The 19,136-nt window shown below is 38.7% G+C and overlaps 1 protein-coding gene across 1 annotated transcript in view; it reads left to right on the top strand.

Annotated features, from left to right (window-relative positions):
* AK9 (adenylate kinase 9) overlaps positions 1–16,034 on the top strand; it is a 105,846-nt gene extending 89,812 nt beyond the window's left edge. The window contains exons 30-39 of the mRNA XM_054568640.1: positions 1,063–1,276; positions 3,271–3,472; positions 5,318–5,464; positions 5,570–5,790; positions 10,286–10,482; positions 11,583–11,752; positions 11,992–12,090; positions 14,108–14,210; positions 15,320–15,434; positions 15,817–16,034. Of these exons, the coding sequence (XP_054424615.1) occupies positions 1,063–1,276; positions 3,271–3,472; positions 5,318–5,464; positions 5,570–5,790; positions 10,286–10,482; positions 11,583–11,752; positions 11,992–12,090; positions 14,108–14,210; positions 15,320–15,434; positions 15,817–16,019 (1,671 nt within the window). The 3' untranslated portion in view covers positions 16,020–16,034. The remainder of the gene's footprint in view (positions 1–1,062; positions 1,277–3,270; positions 3,473–5,317; positions 5,465–5,569; positions 5,791–10,285; positions 10,483–11,582; positions 11,753–11,991; positions 12,091–14,107; positions 14,211–15,319; positions 15,435–15,816) is intronic.
* Positions 16,035–19,136: the final 3,102 nt, after the last annotated feature.

Below are 19,136 nucleotides of genomic sequence, written 5' to 3'. Positions count from 1 at the left end.
AGCTGTGTTACCACACTGTTTCACATCTACTCCATCAAGTCCAAGGGTGGCTAATGCCTGGCCGTCTGATGCTTTAAAAAAGATATACAAACCTAGCATCAATTAATTGCCCAGTTCTCATCACCACCAGTGCAAAGACATGGGACAACTCCTCCCACTCTATTCCTTCCCTGCCCCTTAGGCTGCCAGGCTGCCTTTTTGGTGGATTGTTTTCCTTTCGTGGCTGCTGTTGATTAGGTGAGTGGTATTTGTCCTAACAGCATACCCTAAAAGATAATAACCTAGGACTGCACCCTTGGTGTCTCTTCCTCTTCTTACAAGGACACCAGTCCTGTTGGATTAAGGCTGCATTCTTATGACTCATTTGACCTCAGTTACTTCCTTGAAGGCCTATCTCCAAATGTAGTAACTCTGTGTTAGGGTTTTGATCTATGCATTTGGGGGAACACATCTCCATCCATAACATTACCTTAGGAATAGACCTGTTTGTAAAGATAAATTGGCCCATGAATATATCCAAACAACTTTATACTTCTTGGCAGAAACGTTGAGTATATACACTATAGGCATTATAAAGGAAAGCAAAGCACGCTAACTGTCATAAACTGAAAGTCTTTTAAGAAAGATGACATAAGGGTATAAAATAATTTGTTCTTTTTGCACAGTTTTTAAAGATATTAATATTTGATTATAATTAGTTTCCTTATTCTCATTTAACAGATTCTTTTATTTTCTAATATATTTGGGAATATATATCCAAGTGGATACTAGACTTATTGGGGGAATCACTTTGTAAGTTATCTAAATGTCTAACCATAATGCTGTACACCTGAAATTAATATAATGTTGACTGTCAACTGTAATTTAAAAAATTAAGACTAAAATTAAGAAAGAAAACCATCCCACATTTGATTGAATTCCAATTGGATGAAATCTACTTGTACACACTGCATAAAATTACAGTAATTAAAATAATTTTGTTATGAATATTAAAAATAATTATTTCAATATATTATAGTTGTATAAATTAAAGCTAACTTTGTAATTATGTATATATTGCAGCTAAGTGAAGGAGAGACACTCAAGCCAGTTGAAAATTCAGAGAATCCAGTTTATCCTGTAATCCATCGTCAGTATATTTATTTTTTATCTAGTAAGGAAACTAGAGAAAAATTTATGAAGAACCCAATCAAATACATTTGCCAACCCAAACCTAAGCCTAATGTGCCCATTAAGATTGCAATTGTGGGGCCTCCCAAATCTGGGAAAACTACAGGTAAGGATATGTTTGCCTTTGTTACCAATAAGCATAAAAGAATCGCCTGAGAAGCCCTGCCACTTCTCCAAGAAACCAACTGTCCAAATTGACTTAGAAAGAGAGAGAAAACATAAATGGATCAATAGCCATTAGAGAGAAAGCGTTAAAAAATATAGCCCTACTCCAGAACAGCCTAGGATCAAATGGTTTTAGAGAAAAATTATGCAAACTTTGAAAGTGTTAAAAACTCAAGAGAGCCTTCCTGTGTTTATATAAGCTTTTCCGGAGCAAGAGAAAAGACAGCTTCCTGATTTATTTTCAGGTTTTTTTTATTAAGGAATATGGTCCATATAATCCAAAAAGGATAAAGAATACAAATTCATTTTTAAATTAGCATAATGCTGATATCAAATCCTAACAAAGATAATACAAGAAAAGAAATTAACTAATAGAACATAAACATAGTCAAATGACAGTATGTTGATACAACATAAAAATTATATTAAAAATTTTATAAGTGGTATCTACCATATTAATAGTTAAAAGAGTTGGAAGTCTATTTTCTTAATTGTTGCTGAATTGAATAGGACATTTGGTAAACTGTATTCCTGTAATGTTTGAGTTTTTAATAACTTTGGACTCTGTGTTTGTGTGGTTAAAGGCAAATAGTCCAACAATAGGTTGGTGTAGTACATATTTCAAAATGACATGGTTCCAGCATGAACAGTGATTGTCACGGTGAGAATAAAAATGGAAAGGACAGATACAGGAGATATTTGAAAGGAAAACAATGGACTTCACGACCCAGAATAGAGAATGAAGGACAGAGATGAGGTCGAAGATCCATTTGAATTTATCACAGGAAAAATGAAGGGGAGTTTTGTGTTCCAGTCCTTCAGATGAAATTTGTTTTGCTTATTTAAGTTTCTTAACATGATAAGAGCCTTTAATAGTCATATTTAAAATGTTCACATAGATACCGATATTTCCCAAAGGAAGCAGAACGTTGTCATTTAAATACGATCCCACAACCACAGTGTAAAATAAAAATGGAGACAAGACCATCTGGTTTCTCATTTCTTTGTTGAAATAGAGGTTAATTTTTAAACAAAATGTCAAATTGTAAAAGCTTGATTATTTTTACAGCTTTAAGAACATAGGTCTGTTTCCAGCATTGCTGGCAAAACCGAAGTTAAGGCATCTGCAGCTCTCATGGGGGTTCCCTTTTAGGCGATCTTAGCTGCAGTCAGTCCATCTGCATCCCTGCAGGATGAGATGGGCTCTCTGCCCCCCCACACACTGCTGCCTGCAGACACTGATGAGGCGGGGTATGTGACCCCAACAGGGTACGCCCACATTTATACTAGTTCCTGGAAGCCATTCCCTGGTGTCCTTTAGGAGAAGTAAAGCCAAAGTGAGTCTTCTTCCAACCAATGGCAACATCTATGTGACCTTGGCCAAGTCATTCATTTAATTGGGCTTCAGTTGTCTCATGTATAGAATTGGAATTTCAACATCTGTTCTACCCATCTGGTGGAAGAGCTGAAAATATCAAAGTCACAGAAGAAAAATTGCCTCATAAGCTCTGAATTACTATTAAAATGTCTGGTATGCCATTATAATTTTTTAAATTGTTTCCCAGAGGATTAACTGAGCTATTTTGGACATGATGCCAAATATTAATACTATACATAGAATGCCTTGTAAAGCTCTCAATAATTTTACTACCTCATACAAAGAAGGAAGAGAAAACTTAATTGTCAGTTCGGTTATGGGAAAAACACACAGAGTTGGCTCATTACCAGATCCATCAGCCACATACCTGCACTACTAATAATGACTGACCCTTGAAAGTATTAATTCAGTAAAATGTAGCAATTTTAATTCTCAAAATGTCTTTGAGGAATGTGAAGATTAGTTTGCTATTGACATCAATTAACTAGAATCTGGAACTAAGATTAACTGATGTATTTGTGAAATGGAGTGAGTTCAAAAGTTTTAATGTTTTTCAGTTGCCCAGAAAATTTCAAGCGAATATGGCTTAAAGCGTTTGTCAGTAGGAGAAGCTTTGCGTTACGTGTTAAACAACCAACCAGACACAGAGCTGGCACTTATGTTAAATTGGCATCTTCATAAAGGAATGACAGCACCTGATAAACTGGCTATTCAAGCCTTAGAAATATCTCTGATGGAAAGCGTATGCAATACTGCAGGGTGAGTGGGGGTCTTGAGGAGGTGGTTAACTCAGGAAATTACTCACTGGAATTTAAAACATTTATCTTCAATTGGGTTTAAAGCTCTTATCAAAGGTATGATCTGCTTGTCAAGCTTTGGGCACCTGTATGGTATAAAATTTTACTTTTCTGTCAACCTAAAACTTGGCTTGAACCTTTACATGCCAGAACAACAAGCAGGCCACTCTACCCGCTGCAGCAACCCCTGCAGCAAGCCTCTGGGCCTACACAGTCCACCACTTGGCATTACCTTTGACTGGTGACAACTGTCCTGATATAGCTCTGGGGAAGGAATGATATTACCATACTCTCTCATAGGTGACTTCTGCCGGCCAGTAGGGCTTCCCACTGCCCTGTGGAGTGATGAAGAAGTGGCCCTCCCCCCTCACAGGGAGCAGTGCCCTCCCCCACCCCATAGTGCCAGGACAGGAGAGCTCCCTGTGCTTGAGCTGTGTCTTCAGTTTCCACTCTTCTGCTCAGTGACTGCCCCCTGCCACAGCCACTGGTCACACTCAGCAGGAAGATGGTGAAACCTAAGGCCCTGCTCTTGAGCCCTGGCCACTGACCTAGAATCCCTGATTTCCTCAAAGATGTTTGTTAGGAGCCCCCTTGCCCGTCCCTGCAACTGGTCCTTAATCAAATCCTTGGACAGTGCTCCTAATTTCAGTTATGAGAAAAGATTCTGGGGTATCAGATTATTTTTTCCCAGAGAAGGCTCTGAGGCTTATGCACATTGAGTTACATCCGCCCTGGCATTCCTCTTCGCATGCAAGAAATCTCACCTTCTACTAGGAGAGTGACTACTTATTCACTCTGAATTTCCATAATCCTGAGGGCCCTTCGACCCTTCACAAGACAGAGAAGCTGAGCCACTCTCCATTAAAGACAATGACAATGACACCCCCATACGTTGTCTACTAGGCTTGCCTGGCTAGGGGAACTTACGATCCTCTTGGCCATGGAGCTGAGCACTGGCTAGTGCCTAGAGATCTGGCTGGAGAGCACGGAGTGTAGCCCCACCTGATGACCACCAGCCAGCATTCCCCTGACTTTGGGGACCACTCCTCCCAGAATCTGCAAACAGCCTTCATTCCTCCTCTGAGTTTGATAGTAACACTCCCATTACTTCAAGCTGTTGGACTAAAAAAATTCTCCTTCACTCCTCCTCAGTGGCATGGTGGGTCCTGATAGAATGATTCTCTTGCAGATACTATAGGGCCCCTCTCACCAACTCTTCATCTCCCCTTCCACACACCCCAGCCTCCTCCACTGAGAAACACAATATTCAAGGTATTTTGTGTGTTCTCTCTGGAATCCTAAAATTAATACGCTTAGGATGCTAAGTGTGTGAATGCGGAGCTGTTTCCCTGTGTACGCTACCCTCCTCCTGGGCCTTGGGCTGTCTGAGATTAAAAATACAGAGATAGCCCTGACCTGCGTAACTCAGGTTGGCTGGGCATCGTCTCGCAAAGCAAAAGGTCATGAGCTTGATTCTCAGTCAAGGCATACGCCTGGGTCATGGGCCCAGTCTCCAGTCGGCGTGTATGCAAGAGGCAACCAATCAATGTTTTTCTCTCACATTGTTGTTTCCTTCCCTCTCTTTCTCCCTCCCTTCCCATCTCTCTAAAAATAAATAAATAAAATCTTTAAAAATATGCATATATAGAAAGAGATAAAGGGAGTGGAACACAAAGAAGATAAATCAGGTTATATAAGGAAGAGCATGGGGCTACTCCTAAAGAGATGGACTGGTTCTAGAAGACAGAAAGGAAGGTATGAGCGAAAAGAAATCTGTAATTTTTATTTTCATGTCTCTCCTTTTTAGTGTTGTCATCGATGGATACCCTCTAACTAAGTATCAAATGAGCCTCTTGGAAGCCAGGTCAATCATCCCCTTGGTCATCCTGGAGTTGGATGTGCCTTCCAAGGAGATTTTCAAAAGGTTGCTCCTGGAAAGAAAAAATGAACAAAGGTAATGGATGTGATGAAAATAATAATTAAAGAATGCACTTTAATGATCCAGAAAAAAAGTATGTTTTAAACAGCTTTGCCCACTCCTTCTCTGTTTCTCTATTAGTTCGCCTTATCCACTGCACAATAGCACACATATTACAGCTGTCAAGAACTCAAAGTACCACAAAAATATTGGTGAGATTAGGCAATATTATCAAGAACAACATCAGAATTGGTATGTGATTGATGGATTTCACAGCAAATGGTGGGTATGGAATGAAGTTATTAATAACATAAAAATGGTGAATAGATACATGCAGACATACCTGGAAAGAATAAAAGCAGGTAAGAAAACATTAATTGTTAACATAGATTAAAATGTGAATTTAAAGTCTACACATGCATAGCTCATGTTACTAAAATTCATTCAATTTGAACATTTGTTCCCACAGTTTTAGTTAGTATTTAAATATGTAGTACTATCTAATTTTTGTGGACATATATATTTGTTCTAATAAATGACTGCTGCTATTCGTGCTATTGTTTATTGAGTGCCTGTGTAAACTTAGCACATACAATAATACATGGCCTTTCACTAGAAGAATTTACGGTATTTGGGATGACATGTAAGAAGCTTGTTTCAAGAATGGTAGTTATATGAGGGCAGTGGTCTGTGGAGTGACACTTGTCAAAATTTTGTTTAGGAATCTAGAACTAAAGTTATTTTTACTGTTTACATTCATTGTTATATAAATGTTAAGTCTATAAAAATTAAACTTGAGCACAAAATGTCTTTTCATCTATATTTGGAATCCATGAAAGAAAATGTTTGATTATATTTCCTAAAAGTTTCTTGGTTTTTCTCCAAAAATACACAAAATAGAAGACAAGTTATCTATATCTTATATCTCTAAAAACAGTGATGACTCCAAACAGTTTATCTGTAGGGGTCCTGCAGACATTTGTTCAATGACTTTGTTTAACTTTGGAAACTATAAAGAGGAAGATATAATAAGGTATGGGAGAGCAACTTGACTAAGAGAATCTAGGACAAGGAAAAATGCAGCGAGGATACTGATAATAATTGTATCATTGACTCTTGACTTGCTTCATTGTTTGGGCATTATCTTTGGTTCCTGTTTGTCTGCAAATTGGAAATTTGTTTTCACCTGAATGTTATAAGCCATGAAGATAAGAATGCAACGAAAGGAAGAATTGAATTTTTAGGAAACTTCTCCCAATAAATTTTAGATAGCATCACACTAGTAAAACATTCCACAACAGACTTTGAAAGCAAAAACCATGCCTCATTTATTTTTCTGTTATTTCACCCTCCCTGCCTCAGATTGGGTTCCCTGGAAACAGACTCAAGGTGAAAAACAAAAAAGAAACAGGGGCATGGATATATGGAACAGACTGACAGCTGTCAAAGGGGAGGGGAGAGGGGGAACTGGACGAAAGAAAGGGAAGGGATTGGCCAAAGAACATATATAAAGGACAACAGTGTGGTAATGGCCAGACAGAAGGGGGGTAGGGACTGGGTGGAGGTGGACAAAGGGTGAGGGAATGGGGACATCTGTAACAATGTGAACAGTTATACATATGTAGAAGCTTTATCAGAAAGTAGTATGAGGAGTAGAGGAGTAGAGTTGCCAGATTTAGAAAATAAAAATACAATCATGGCTGGTGTGGCCCAGTGGGTTGAGCACTGGACTATGCACCAAAAGGTCACTGCTTTGATTCCCAGTCAGGGCACATGCCTGGGTTGTGGGCCAGGTCCCCAGTTGAGGGTGTAAGGGAGGCAACCGATCGCACATTGATATTTCTCTTCCTCTCTATCTCCCTCCCTTCCCCTGTCTCTAAAAAACTAAATTAAAAATCTTTAAAAAAAGAAAAATACAGGATGCCCACTAAAATTTGAATTTCAGATGAACAACATAATTTGTTAGTATAACAATGTCCCAAATATTGCATGAGGCATACTGTATTTTATCTGCTAGCCCTAATCAGGAGATCCCCTGGTGGGGAAGTGAGGATAGTAGAATTGAGCAGAGGGAAAAACTAAACTGCAATGCCATGGAAACTGAAGCCTCAGTAGATCCTATGGCGCGGGGGGCAGGGGTGGGGGGCCTGGTCGGGCACCAGTGCTGGGATGAGCTTTCAGAATTTCCCAAATTAAGGAGAGAGGCCAGGCTTAATATACTCTCATTAACCTGTCACTGACCATCGGTCACTTTGGAAGGAGGTATAACCTGTGACATAGGGACAAATCCCAGTGTAGCTCTGAGCTATCAGCACCAGTGTTCCCAGCAGCTAGGGGACAGGTGCATGACCACTGAAAAGAGATCTGAGTGGGACCCCAGAGTATCCACTGCATTATCCCAATATACCCCTGCCTTGAATAGTTAAATCTAATTGGAGTCTGCCCCTCTTGCTCTTCTGCTTCACCTCACACCTAATAATCTAGCCTGTGACCAATTCTTTGAACTCAGTTATAATTTTTTTTCTTCCTGCATTTCCTTTGTGTGCTTTTCAAATGATCCTCCCCAATCAGGGGCCAAGGTTTGCTCTACTAATAGATGGTGCGAAGTCAGGGCTAGAAGAATAAAGAAATACTTCCTCATTCTGCCACGTTCCAGAATAGAATCTATAGACATTGCCGAATGTCATCAAGAATATCCCAAGAATCAAAAAAAGATAATAAAGTGTCACTTAGGACTTTAAGTCAGGTGATTCTAAATTACTGAATCTGTCAGAATTGGTGAGGTTCAGCACATCTGAGCTAAACAGCAACCTATAGAACCATATAGTATAATACTATTGCACTATATAATACTATATACTTCAATAATACCATATATTATTATATCATAACACTATACATTATAATACTTGAAAATAATGTTGCACCACTATAGTATTACAACAGTATAATATTCTTTGTAGGAAAGGGATATTGGAGATTCTTAGCCTTTTCTTCTCTGTGTCATAAACAGCAGGTGGAATAGTGTATTACTTGTTTATTGCTGTATAACAAATTATTCCAAAACTTTGCAGCTTACAATAGCACACACAGGTTCTGCGGGCCAGGAGCCCAGGCATAGCCTAACTGGGTCCTCTCCTTCTCGGTCTCTCACAAAGCTTCAGTGAAGATGTTGGCGGTGTTGGCCAGGATGACAGCCTTACCTGAAGGATCAGCTGGGAACCTCACTCATGTGCTATTGACAAGATGTGGTCCCTTGAGGACTGCGGGACTGCAGGCCGCAGTTCCTTGCCACACAGACCTTTCCAACATGGCAGCTTGCTTTATCCAATGAACAGAAAAGAGGGCAAGAAAGGATGTCAATGAGACAGACACCACAGTCTTTTGTAACTGCTTTAGTTTCCTAAGGCTGCTATAACAAGTACCACAAGCTGGGTCGCTTGAACAACAGAAATTTATTCTCTCACAGTTCTGGATGCTAGAAGCTCAAAATCAAAGTGTTGACAGGACCAAAATCTCTCTGAAGAATCTAGGCTGTAAGAAAAAGCCTGTCCCATGCCTTTGTCTCCACTTTCAGTGTTGTCAGTAATCCTCTGCATTTCTTAGCTTGTAGGCACATCACTCTGATTCTGAGGATAAATTTTATGTGTTCATACTAGCAAATAACTGTCTTGTAATTTCATAGTTAATTTCAGACCTTCCTAGGCATAATTTTAAAAAGGTAATCCCTGACCAATGTTACTCAGTGGATTAGGAATTATTCCACAAAATGAAAGGTTGCTGGTTCGAGTCCAGGTTAGGGCATGTACCTTGGTTGTGGGCCAGGTCACTGGTTGGGGATGTGCGGGGCAACCAATCAATGTTTCTCTTCCTGTCTTTTTTCCTCCCTTCCCCTCTCTCTAAAAATAAATTAATCAAATTTTTTTTTAAAGGTAAAATCTTTCACTGTTAAAAGGTACCATTAACAAAATATATTGGGGTCAGAATTTACTCATTATAACTGAGGTGTAAAAAAAGTAATTTTATTTTCTATAATATCTCATATTGCTTTTGTGTCCCCATTGCAGCAGAGTATTAGAAAGAAAACTCTTAAACTTGTCCTTTGAGGAACTTGGGCTCTGTATTTTTAAAGTAGATTCCTTAGGACAAACCTAGTCACTGTGGGATATTTCTTCACTTCCTTTGAGTAGCATCTGGGTACAGGGTCAAGTTTGTGTCAGTGACATCATGTCAACAAACTACTTGCACTTCCTAAAATCTATCCATAGAAAAATTAAAACTAGGAAGCAAATGTATATGTGTGATTGGGTGTATATATGGACATATACATGTACATGTACATACACATATGTGTGTATATATTGTTATTAACATAAATAATTTATAATAGCTAAGAATTAAAAACAACCAAAATATCCATCAACAGAAAAATGGTTCAGTAAACTATATGTATATTTATACAATGGAATACTATGCATCAATTTTAAAAATTATTTAAGTTATATAACCTGATATGGAAAGATGTGAAAGACCACAGCTAAGTAATTAAAGCAAGCTGCAGAATAAGATTTATAGTATTGTGGCATAAGTATACGATATGAAAAAAATACACATGTGCACATGCAGTTGTACAGGAAAAAGTCTGAAAAGAATGCAAAACAGCAGGAATTACCTCTTAGGCAGGACTGTGAGGACGGACGTGTGAAGAGAAACTTTTACTTTTTACTATTGCTTGGAAAGTTACAATGTGTGTGCCTTTGTATAGTGCTGTGTAATTAAAGTATTTTAATTTTAAAAAATCACTGTGTTTTCTATGGAAAAAAGTATATATAGTAATAGTTGATCTGTTAATACTAGGGAAAGCTGCCTGCATTGACAAGTTATGCATCACCCCTCAAGAACTGATTTCCCGCCTGGGTGAATTTGGACAGTTCTGCCCTGTCAGCCTGGCAGAATCATATGAATTAGTTGATTGCTCTGTAACTGAGTCCTTGGAATTTGCAGCAGAGTTCAGAGGGCATTATTACAAAATGGATTCTCAGGAAAAACTGAATGTAAGCTTATTCCTAACTCCAAATATTTACTAGAGAAGGAAAACTCCCGTCTCAGAATTCATCAGATAGGAAGGAGTGGACATAGTTTTGAACACCAGCATCTGGGGACCAGGGGCCCCATTATTGAAACCTATGGTTTTGGAATCAATGAGACAACACAGAGGCCAGTCCTGGGACTGCATCCCAAAAAATATTTTAGCACAAAGCAGAAGCCGAGGGTCAGTGATGGGCCCTCAGCCTGAGCCAGCTTAACAGACAGGGAGACCCGATGTCGAGCCTGGCCAATGGAAGGATGTTGCTGAGCATCAGGGCTCAGCCCACGGAAGGGCATGCAGGGTGCTCAGCTCCAAGGCTACAGAGGGGAAGTCAGAGTCAGTAGAAATGAGTCAGTGATTCCTGTGCTTTAATTTTTTTTCTATCACTAGAATGCTCAGTATACCTCATATTTCTGTTTAATGGAACAGAATGCAGATTTGTTCTAATATAATGTCCATAATGTGATGACACAAAAAGATTGGTAGTTAAAAACTAAACAGATGCCTCTGAACATTTTATTTTCCTCCGAAGAATTAGAGTTTGCTGATCACTTAATTAAGGAGACATTTGTTTCTTTCTGTTTATTGAAATAATTATCACAGAATTGAAAAACTGCAGGTGATATTGGAGACCATGTGTCTGGTCTGAGCCCTTCATTTCATAGAGTGATAACCGAAGCTGGAAAAGTTACCTCACCTGGCAAGAGGCACGCAACTAGTTAATTACCCTACAGGACAGGAAGACAGGTGGGCAGGGGACTGTGTACTCTTGAGTGCCTGGCACATGGTAGGAGCTCAACAAATATTTTTTTCTGTTAATGGATGAGTGAGTGAGTGGGTGAGTGAGATAGATTAGGAGAGACAGAGACAATCACTTGTGAGTATTACTATAAGGAACTTCCAGCCGGGGAAGGAGTTATTGTAGTGCTGAAAGCAGCTCTCAGATGGTTTGGGAGCCCAAAAGTTGCTAATGAAAATGGGGAGAGTACCAGGAGAACCCCTGTGGGTTTTTGGTTGGCATGGTATTCTTGTTTTAAATGGCCTTATTGCTGTAATCTTTTACAGAAGTTTTTGGAGAACCCAGAATTATATGTGCCTCCATTAGCGCCTCATCCACTCCCATCTGCTGACATGATCCCCAAAAGGCTGACGCTGTCAGAGCTGAAGAAACGATTCCCTAAGTGTGCTGAGCTCCAGGGCTACTGTCCAGTGACCTATCAGGATGGAAATCAAAGGCAAGGCCTCATGCAAGTACAGGATGATATCTCCACTCACAATAAGTGGTTCATATAACAATCTTAATGTTGTGGTCAAAAGGTCACTATTGTTTAACTGAAAAATATTCTATTTCTTCCTTGAGTTGCATAGGTAGAAAAAGAAAACATTTTGACATTTTATTTATGCAATACTGCATAATAATTATACTATAGGGTTGTGTTTTGTGTTTTGTTTTTTTTTTTTTTTTGTCTTTCAGCTATGAAGCCCTAGTACCTGGTAATATTAAGTACGCCTTAGAATATCGTGATCGTATATATATTTGTGAGAGTAATGAGAAACTTCAGAAATTTTTGAGGTGAGACCATTCATTAAGTCACATATTTCTTGAATACCTTCTATGTTCAGTGCACCATGCTGTAACGTGTGTGTATATATATACATAGATATATACATACACACACATATATGTATATATATGATGGTGAACAAGGACTGATCCCTGCCATTCCAAAGCCTGAGGCTCAGAGGTAAAAGAAACTTTAAGTATCTAATAAGAAAACAGAATGTGATGGGGTTTAGGGTGGGGAAATGCCAGGAGTTCTGGGAAAGTGAAGCCCAAAAATCTGACTAGGTTGCCTGTTTGTGTCAGACCTGAATGAGAAGTGGGAATTGGCTAGATGAACAGAAAAGGGACAGGTTCTAAACAGAGGGACCGACGAACCTGGCCCTGTGATCTCAGAACTGCAAAAAGTTCAGCATGGCTAGACGTGATGTGGAGAGGGAAAGGAGCAAGAGGTGAGCCTGGAGGTAGTGAGCCAGGCCTGAGTGTGGAAGGTCAAGTAAAGTCACCATAAGTCATTTGGACTTGATCTGCTTGCTGGGCGTTCTGAATACATGGACTGGTTCTGAGTTCTATCATCAAATTTGCTTTGGAGAGAGACCATCATTGGAATGTTGATAATGGATTAGAGACAGGAACACCAGGGATACTTTTGGAGTAATCCTGCCCAAAACAATGTAGCATGTTTGAAGTCACTCATGAAGATTAATGAGGAAAAGGCAGCAGGCTTGAGACAAGTCCTGAGAAAGAGCGACAAAGGAATGTCAGAAGAAGAGTTTACAATGGAGAATGGAAGGAAGAACCCACATAGAGGTGAAAGGAGAGCCAGGAGGGGAGGCTTGGGAGATGAAGGGGAGAGGGAGTTTCTGGGAGGGTGAACCGACAGATTTAAAGGCTGCTGAGAGGCGAAGCAAGACAAGATTTGAAAAGTATGTCAGATTTAGTTTATAACAGGTCATCAGTGATCTTGGCAAGAATGGTTTCAGTCGAGCCAAGTGAGTAGCCAATTGCAGAGTACCGAGGCGTGGATGCGAGGTGATGAAATTAAGACCTTACCTGTAGCCCAGAGGTTACAAACACAGATGTCTACAGCGCCCGGAAGGTGAAGTAAGTGAGGGAAGCAGGTTGGATGTGAAACAACAGGAAGTGGTGGGGACTGCTGCATCCTGGACCGCGCATGTCCCAACTAAAGGGGGCAGCAGCTACTGGTCTTCTGCCAGACATTTCTGTTTTTCACAAGTTGAAAACCAAATGTCCTTTCATTTTTTTTCCTGATTTTTAAAATATTTGTGATAAATTCAGTTTTTTAAAAAATACTATATGAATCAAGTCACATCTGCAGATGGATTTGCAGTAATCCATCTGTGATCTCTAGTGAAGCACACTGTTTGAAGAAGTTTAACTGTAAAAAAAAAAAAAGAAATTAGTTTCTGGAGGAGACATGAGATTGAAAACCTGAAGGTTGTTTTTCTTTTTTATTTTTCTTTTCAATGGGGGAGGTTTGAGCATGCTTAAAGGCAGATGCATGGGAATATCCAATGCCTGGGAAGGAAATGTCAAAGGTCAAGGGAGAAAGAAATGCTATATAAGATACCTGGGGGAAGGGTAGGGTGGAGATCCAAAGAGACTGATCTTAGATGGGAGGTAAACTTCGCTATGGAAAGAGGAGCCTGTATGGGGCTTTCCTGGCAACAAGCAGTTGAGCAAGTTCCTTTTAGATAATTTCCCTTTGTACAGCATGGCATCTATGTAGGGGGTTATTTGGGAGAGTCCGAAGTTTGCAGAAAATAAAGAAAATATTATATGATTGCTGTCAAAAACAAGAGAATAGGTGAGCAGGGCCAGGGACTGAGGCAGCCGTGATGGCCATGAATTTCTAGGAGCATCAGTCTTTGCACTTGGATCATTTTCTCCATTGGAGGAAGATGGGTAATGAACTTTCTCTTTTAGCTGTCTCTTGTATATCTACATTCCTATATACATGCAATGAGTATATCTGTGAGCATCTGTCCAATGAACTTTGTGTTTTCAGGTTGCCACTGAAATACTGGAATCAGAAGCTTCCATACAAACTTCCCCCATTAAAGGAACCAATAAATCTTACGAGTCTTCCTTTGCCTGGATATCTGGAACAGGTTCAGTTACATGATTTTCTATATACATATATACATTAGAAAAGTACAAGAATCTCTTCTTTCACAGTTATTTTTCTTTTGGTAACTGTGAAATTCAAGACAGAGTTTTCTGATTTTAAGCTGGAAATCCACTTTTAACCTACTTTGTTTATGGGTGGTTATAAAAATTAAGATATGTGATATAGTTAGTTCCCAAATACCTGCACTAAAGTGACAAAAGACTAGATTGTTATAAAATTATTTACATTTGACATGTAGTATTATGAATTTCAGTGTCTGTACAATGTTTTCTTATTTTGAAATGTACAGATTCCGGGTCCGACAGGCTTATTCCTTGCTTCAGAGTTGAGTTACACTGTCACTGAATCTGCCTGCTGAAGTTACATTTTATTTATCTAAGTATAACTCTTTTTAAACATAGTAAAGCTTAACAGTAGCCAAACACTATTTTAATTCTATAAAATAAATGCCCAGGGCACAATCTCATACCTTTCTCATGAAAATTCTTGACCACTTTTTTTTTTTTTCAATTCTCCTAGATATTTGGCCTTCAGTCTGGTTTAATATCAAAATGCGAGACGCAGCTCACCCAGGGAGGGTATTCTCATAACAGCCAAGTTTCGTCAGGAGGGCCCCCACTGTGTCTGCCTGCGTGGGGCTCCAGAAGCTTGGCTGCAGTGATCTCTGTGGTCTCGGAAAGTCCTCGCCAGGGGGCCACGGGTCCTGGTAGCGGGATGCCATCTGGCCAGGTCTGAGCACTAGAGGCAGGGATGGGCCAAGGCAACTCAAAGCCCAGTGTCCCTTTCTTTCTTTTGTTAACTTTTTGCTATGGAAAATGTCAAATGTATACAAATAGAGAATTGTGTGATGAAGCCCATGTATCCAGCACTTCACTGGCATTAACCCAATTTGTGATTTTCATTTTTCCTAATGAAATTTATTTTGGCTTTCTTTTCTGCTGGTTAAACGGTCATCAGACCATCTTTATAAGCCCCATTCTCCACCCTAGAAAGCTATTAGAGGCAAAGAATAGCTGCTTTATCTATTTGCCACCAAGAAAAAAAATCCAACTCAAATATGTGCATGTTTAAATTGTTCCCTATCTGCAGGGTATCGCAACTTCTCTAATTAAAGCAATGAATGCAGTGGGATGCTTAAAGCCCAAATTTCCCTTCTTAAGTATAAAGAAATCTGCACTACTCTATATAGCATTTCATCTCAAAGGTATGTCTATTTTTATGATATGCTACTCACAAGTAATTTAACACTAATTGTAGTACATGTGATAAATAGGAGTGTTGAGCTGGGTTCATCTATTGAATGGTATGTGTGTGTGTGTGTGTGTGTGTGTGTGCAAATATTTTAACAAAAATACCAAAATTGAATTCCTAGTTTTTAAAGCAGGGCCTCTGAGTAATATAGTCAGCTTTCAAATATTAGAGGATGGTGAAAAGGCAATTATGATCTAAAATAGAATAATCCACAAATTTTATTTGGAATTTGTATATCATCTCAGCTCAATCACACACACAGTTTTCTTTCTCTGTAATTTAATGATTTCCTAACCTAATGGAAAACACTCACAAATCTGTGAAATTTTCTACAGCCTTTAATCCAAAAGGTTCTGAATATACAAGAAAAAAGTATAAGAAGAAGATGGAACAGTTTATAGAGAGATGTGAACTCATTACATACCTGGGTGCCAAGATGACCAGAAAATACAAGGAACCTCAGTTTAGAGCAATTGACTTTGATCATAAATTACAGACCTTTCTCTCTCTTAAAAATATAGACCCAATTAATGAGTAGTTTGCTAGGGTAACTGCAGCCAGAATCGAGTTACCTGAAAGGCATAGAAGGAAGAAGAAGTTGAAAGTCGGCCCTCTCTGGGGTACCTTTCCCTCCGGAGTGATGTCCCATGACTGCCAGATCTCAAAGGACTCAAAGTTCTGCCATCCAGAGAGGAGTGCTCTTCTGTAAGCATAAGTTTTAAAATAATTTTATAGTTTACTGCTCTTTGTCTGAGAATTGATGCTGTGACAAAATGGTTATTCAGACTACCATTTAGCATATTTAGTAATTCATTTTACTTAATAAATCTACTGTTCATTTTTTTTTAACATCTTCAGTAGAAAGTCAGTCTCTGTTAAAGAAAATGATTCAGTATATGTTAGAAAGCTTCAGGAAACAAAACTAACATTTATATCAGTAAAATAGAAATATTGGTTATACTTTTGAAATAAGGAGTTATTTGTAAACTCTGAGCATAAGATACTTTATCATTTTACCAACAAAATAAATGGATTTTGAGATAACTAAATGGCTACCTCTTTTCTTTTTCTTTAAGTATGAAAGGAAGTGTGCTTTATACATTATTTTGTAATTAGAAATCACCTGGGGTTTTGAGAAGGATGAAATCTAGAGTCTTATATGACATTATCAAATAGCATATTCAAGAGGAAGACTTACTAAATTTAATTCGAAAGAGATTCTTAAAATAAGATTATCAACATTTTAGCAGCAACATAAGAAATGTAGAATGTGAAGTAGCAAGATTGTCTCTTTAAAAAATAAAAAATGCAACCTGTATAAGCTTAGGTAGATCTCAACTTCTCTGAGCCTTTGTTTATTAATCTCTAAGATTAGTGAATTAGCTCTTTTCAGCTTTACTAAGGTAAAATTGCCAAACAAAATCATGCATACTTAAAGTGTACAACATGGTGATTTTGGTGTAGGTATACATTGTGAAATATTTACCACAATCAAGTTAATTAACACATCTGTCACCTCACAGTTACTGTTGTTCATTTGTGTGTTTAGTTAGAACATTTAAGAACCAAATTTCAAGCATACAGTACAGCATTATTGACTATAGTCACCATGGTGTACATTAGATCCTCAGAATTTACTCAGCTTATTAATGAAAGTGTAGCATTTGACCAATATCTCCCTATTTCTCTCACTCCCCAGACCCTAGCAACTACCATACTACTATTTGCTTCTATGAATTTGACTTTTTAAAAAAATTAGATTCCACATATAGTTTAGGGGGAAGAAGGAACTTTCCTCTATCCTCAAGTTTCTTTTTGGCTGGTCTAATAATTGAATCTAAGTGAGACAGATTGACAAGAGAAAATAGCCATATTTAATTACATATGCATGTATGGGGACCCCCTATACATGAGAGAGTCATAAACCCTAGATAATGAGAGGTTCAAGAACAGAAAGTTACAATGAGTTGGAAATGTCATTTTGAGCTAACAATGAGATAAGACACCTTGGGGCTTCCGAGGGGAAGAAGATCATTTATCAGACAATAAGAAAAACAGATATTCAGTAATTAGAAGTTTGCCCTGCCCTGTATATAGGCCATAAAAAGATATTTTTGGTAATAATTATTATTATGGACAAGGCCCTTAGTTTAAATCCCTCTAGGTAGTTGTTAGTGGGAAGGGGTAGCAGAAGTTTCTCTTGAGCCCACAGGGTCATGGTTGCTTTCAATTCAAAATAATATACATCTTGGGCTGACTCATTCTGAGCCACTACAAAGTGATACCATACAGTATTTGTCTTTCTCTGCCTGGCTTCTTTCACTTAGCATGTTGTTGTCGATCCTTATAACTTCAACAATGTTAATTAAAAACTAGAAGACTGCTTTACATATATTTTGTATAATATATGTCATAATAAAATCAAGAGATATGGGCCTATACGCTGGAACATTACTGAATTAGTGCTTATAAAATCCCTATAAAGTGCTTTATGACCCTGGCTGGTGTGGTTCAGTGGATTGAGTACCAGCCCCAGCCTGTGAATCAAAAAGTCACTGGTTCAATTCCCAGTCAGGGCACACGCCTGGGTTGCAGGCCAGGCCCCCAGTTTGGGGCATGCGAGAGGCAACCAATCCATGTGTCTCTCACACATTGATGTTTCTCTCCGTGTCTTTCTCTCTCCCTTCCCCTCTAAAAGTAAAAACAAACAAACAAACTAGTGCTTTATGGACCCTATAATGATGCCCTATTGGCATTGAACATTGTCAATTACCCTTTTGTTCCCCTCATATCCCTTTAAGTCATAACAAGCCTTGGACTATAGCTACAGTTATCAGTCAGCTATCACAGCTTGCAAGGATGTTTTTGATGCCCTTCATAATGACAAAGGCCTTCCAAGAACTTCTGCTCTCCTCCTTCAAAATCCCTCCAGGTTCTCCATTGACCCAGACCACCCAGAAGCCAATAGGCACTGGGCTCTGATGAAGAAGTCCTTGCACCCTCTCAGAGCCAAAAATGAGATTTGGATATGAAGGGAAAAGAGAGAAAGTCTGGACAGCCCTCTTATCTATCAATATCCACTCTGTAAGTGATTTTATAGTAATTTTAATCTGTACTCTGATAAATCCAGTCTTAACATCTCCAATTTTGTTTCCACCCCTGAACTCCAGACCCTTGCCTATAACTGTCTACTGTATATATTTACTTGACTATTTAGTTGACATCTCAAATGTAATATGTCCACCGCACACTTATCCCAAATTCTCTTCTTCCAGTTTTTCCCCAGATCATTTGAGAGCAAAATATCATACACTCAGTTGATTTGGCCCCAGACCTATAAATCAATTTTGATTTCTTTCCCTCACTCCCCACATCCACTCTCTCAGCAAGTCCTGTCAAAGAGACTTACTTCAAAAATAAACCATGAGTCTGGGTTTGTCTCATGTTTTTACTGCTCTCACCTAATCTCTATGCCTCTACTCATGTCCCTCTAAGATCTACATTCCATCTAGCACCTGGGGTAATCTTTAAATACATAAATAATATTTTATCAATCCCTTTTTAAGATCTTTCAATGGCCTCCTATTTCAGTTGTAATCCAAACTCCTTGCTTTTATCATACCTTTCATTAACATTACATGTTAATTTTGAGGGT

Source organism: Pteronotus mesoamericanus, unplaced genomic scaffold (genome assembly GCF_021234165.1).
Source record: "Pteronotus mesoamericanus isolate MK-2021 breed Mesoamerican mustached bat unplaced genomic scaffold, CSHL_Meso_final contig_20, whole genome shotgun sequence".
NCBI lineage: Eukaryota > Metazoa > Chordata > Mammalia > Chiroptera > Mormoopidae > Pteronotus > Pteronotus mesoamericanus.
This window is presented reverse-complemented; position numbering and strand designations above follow the sequence as displayed.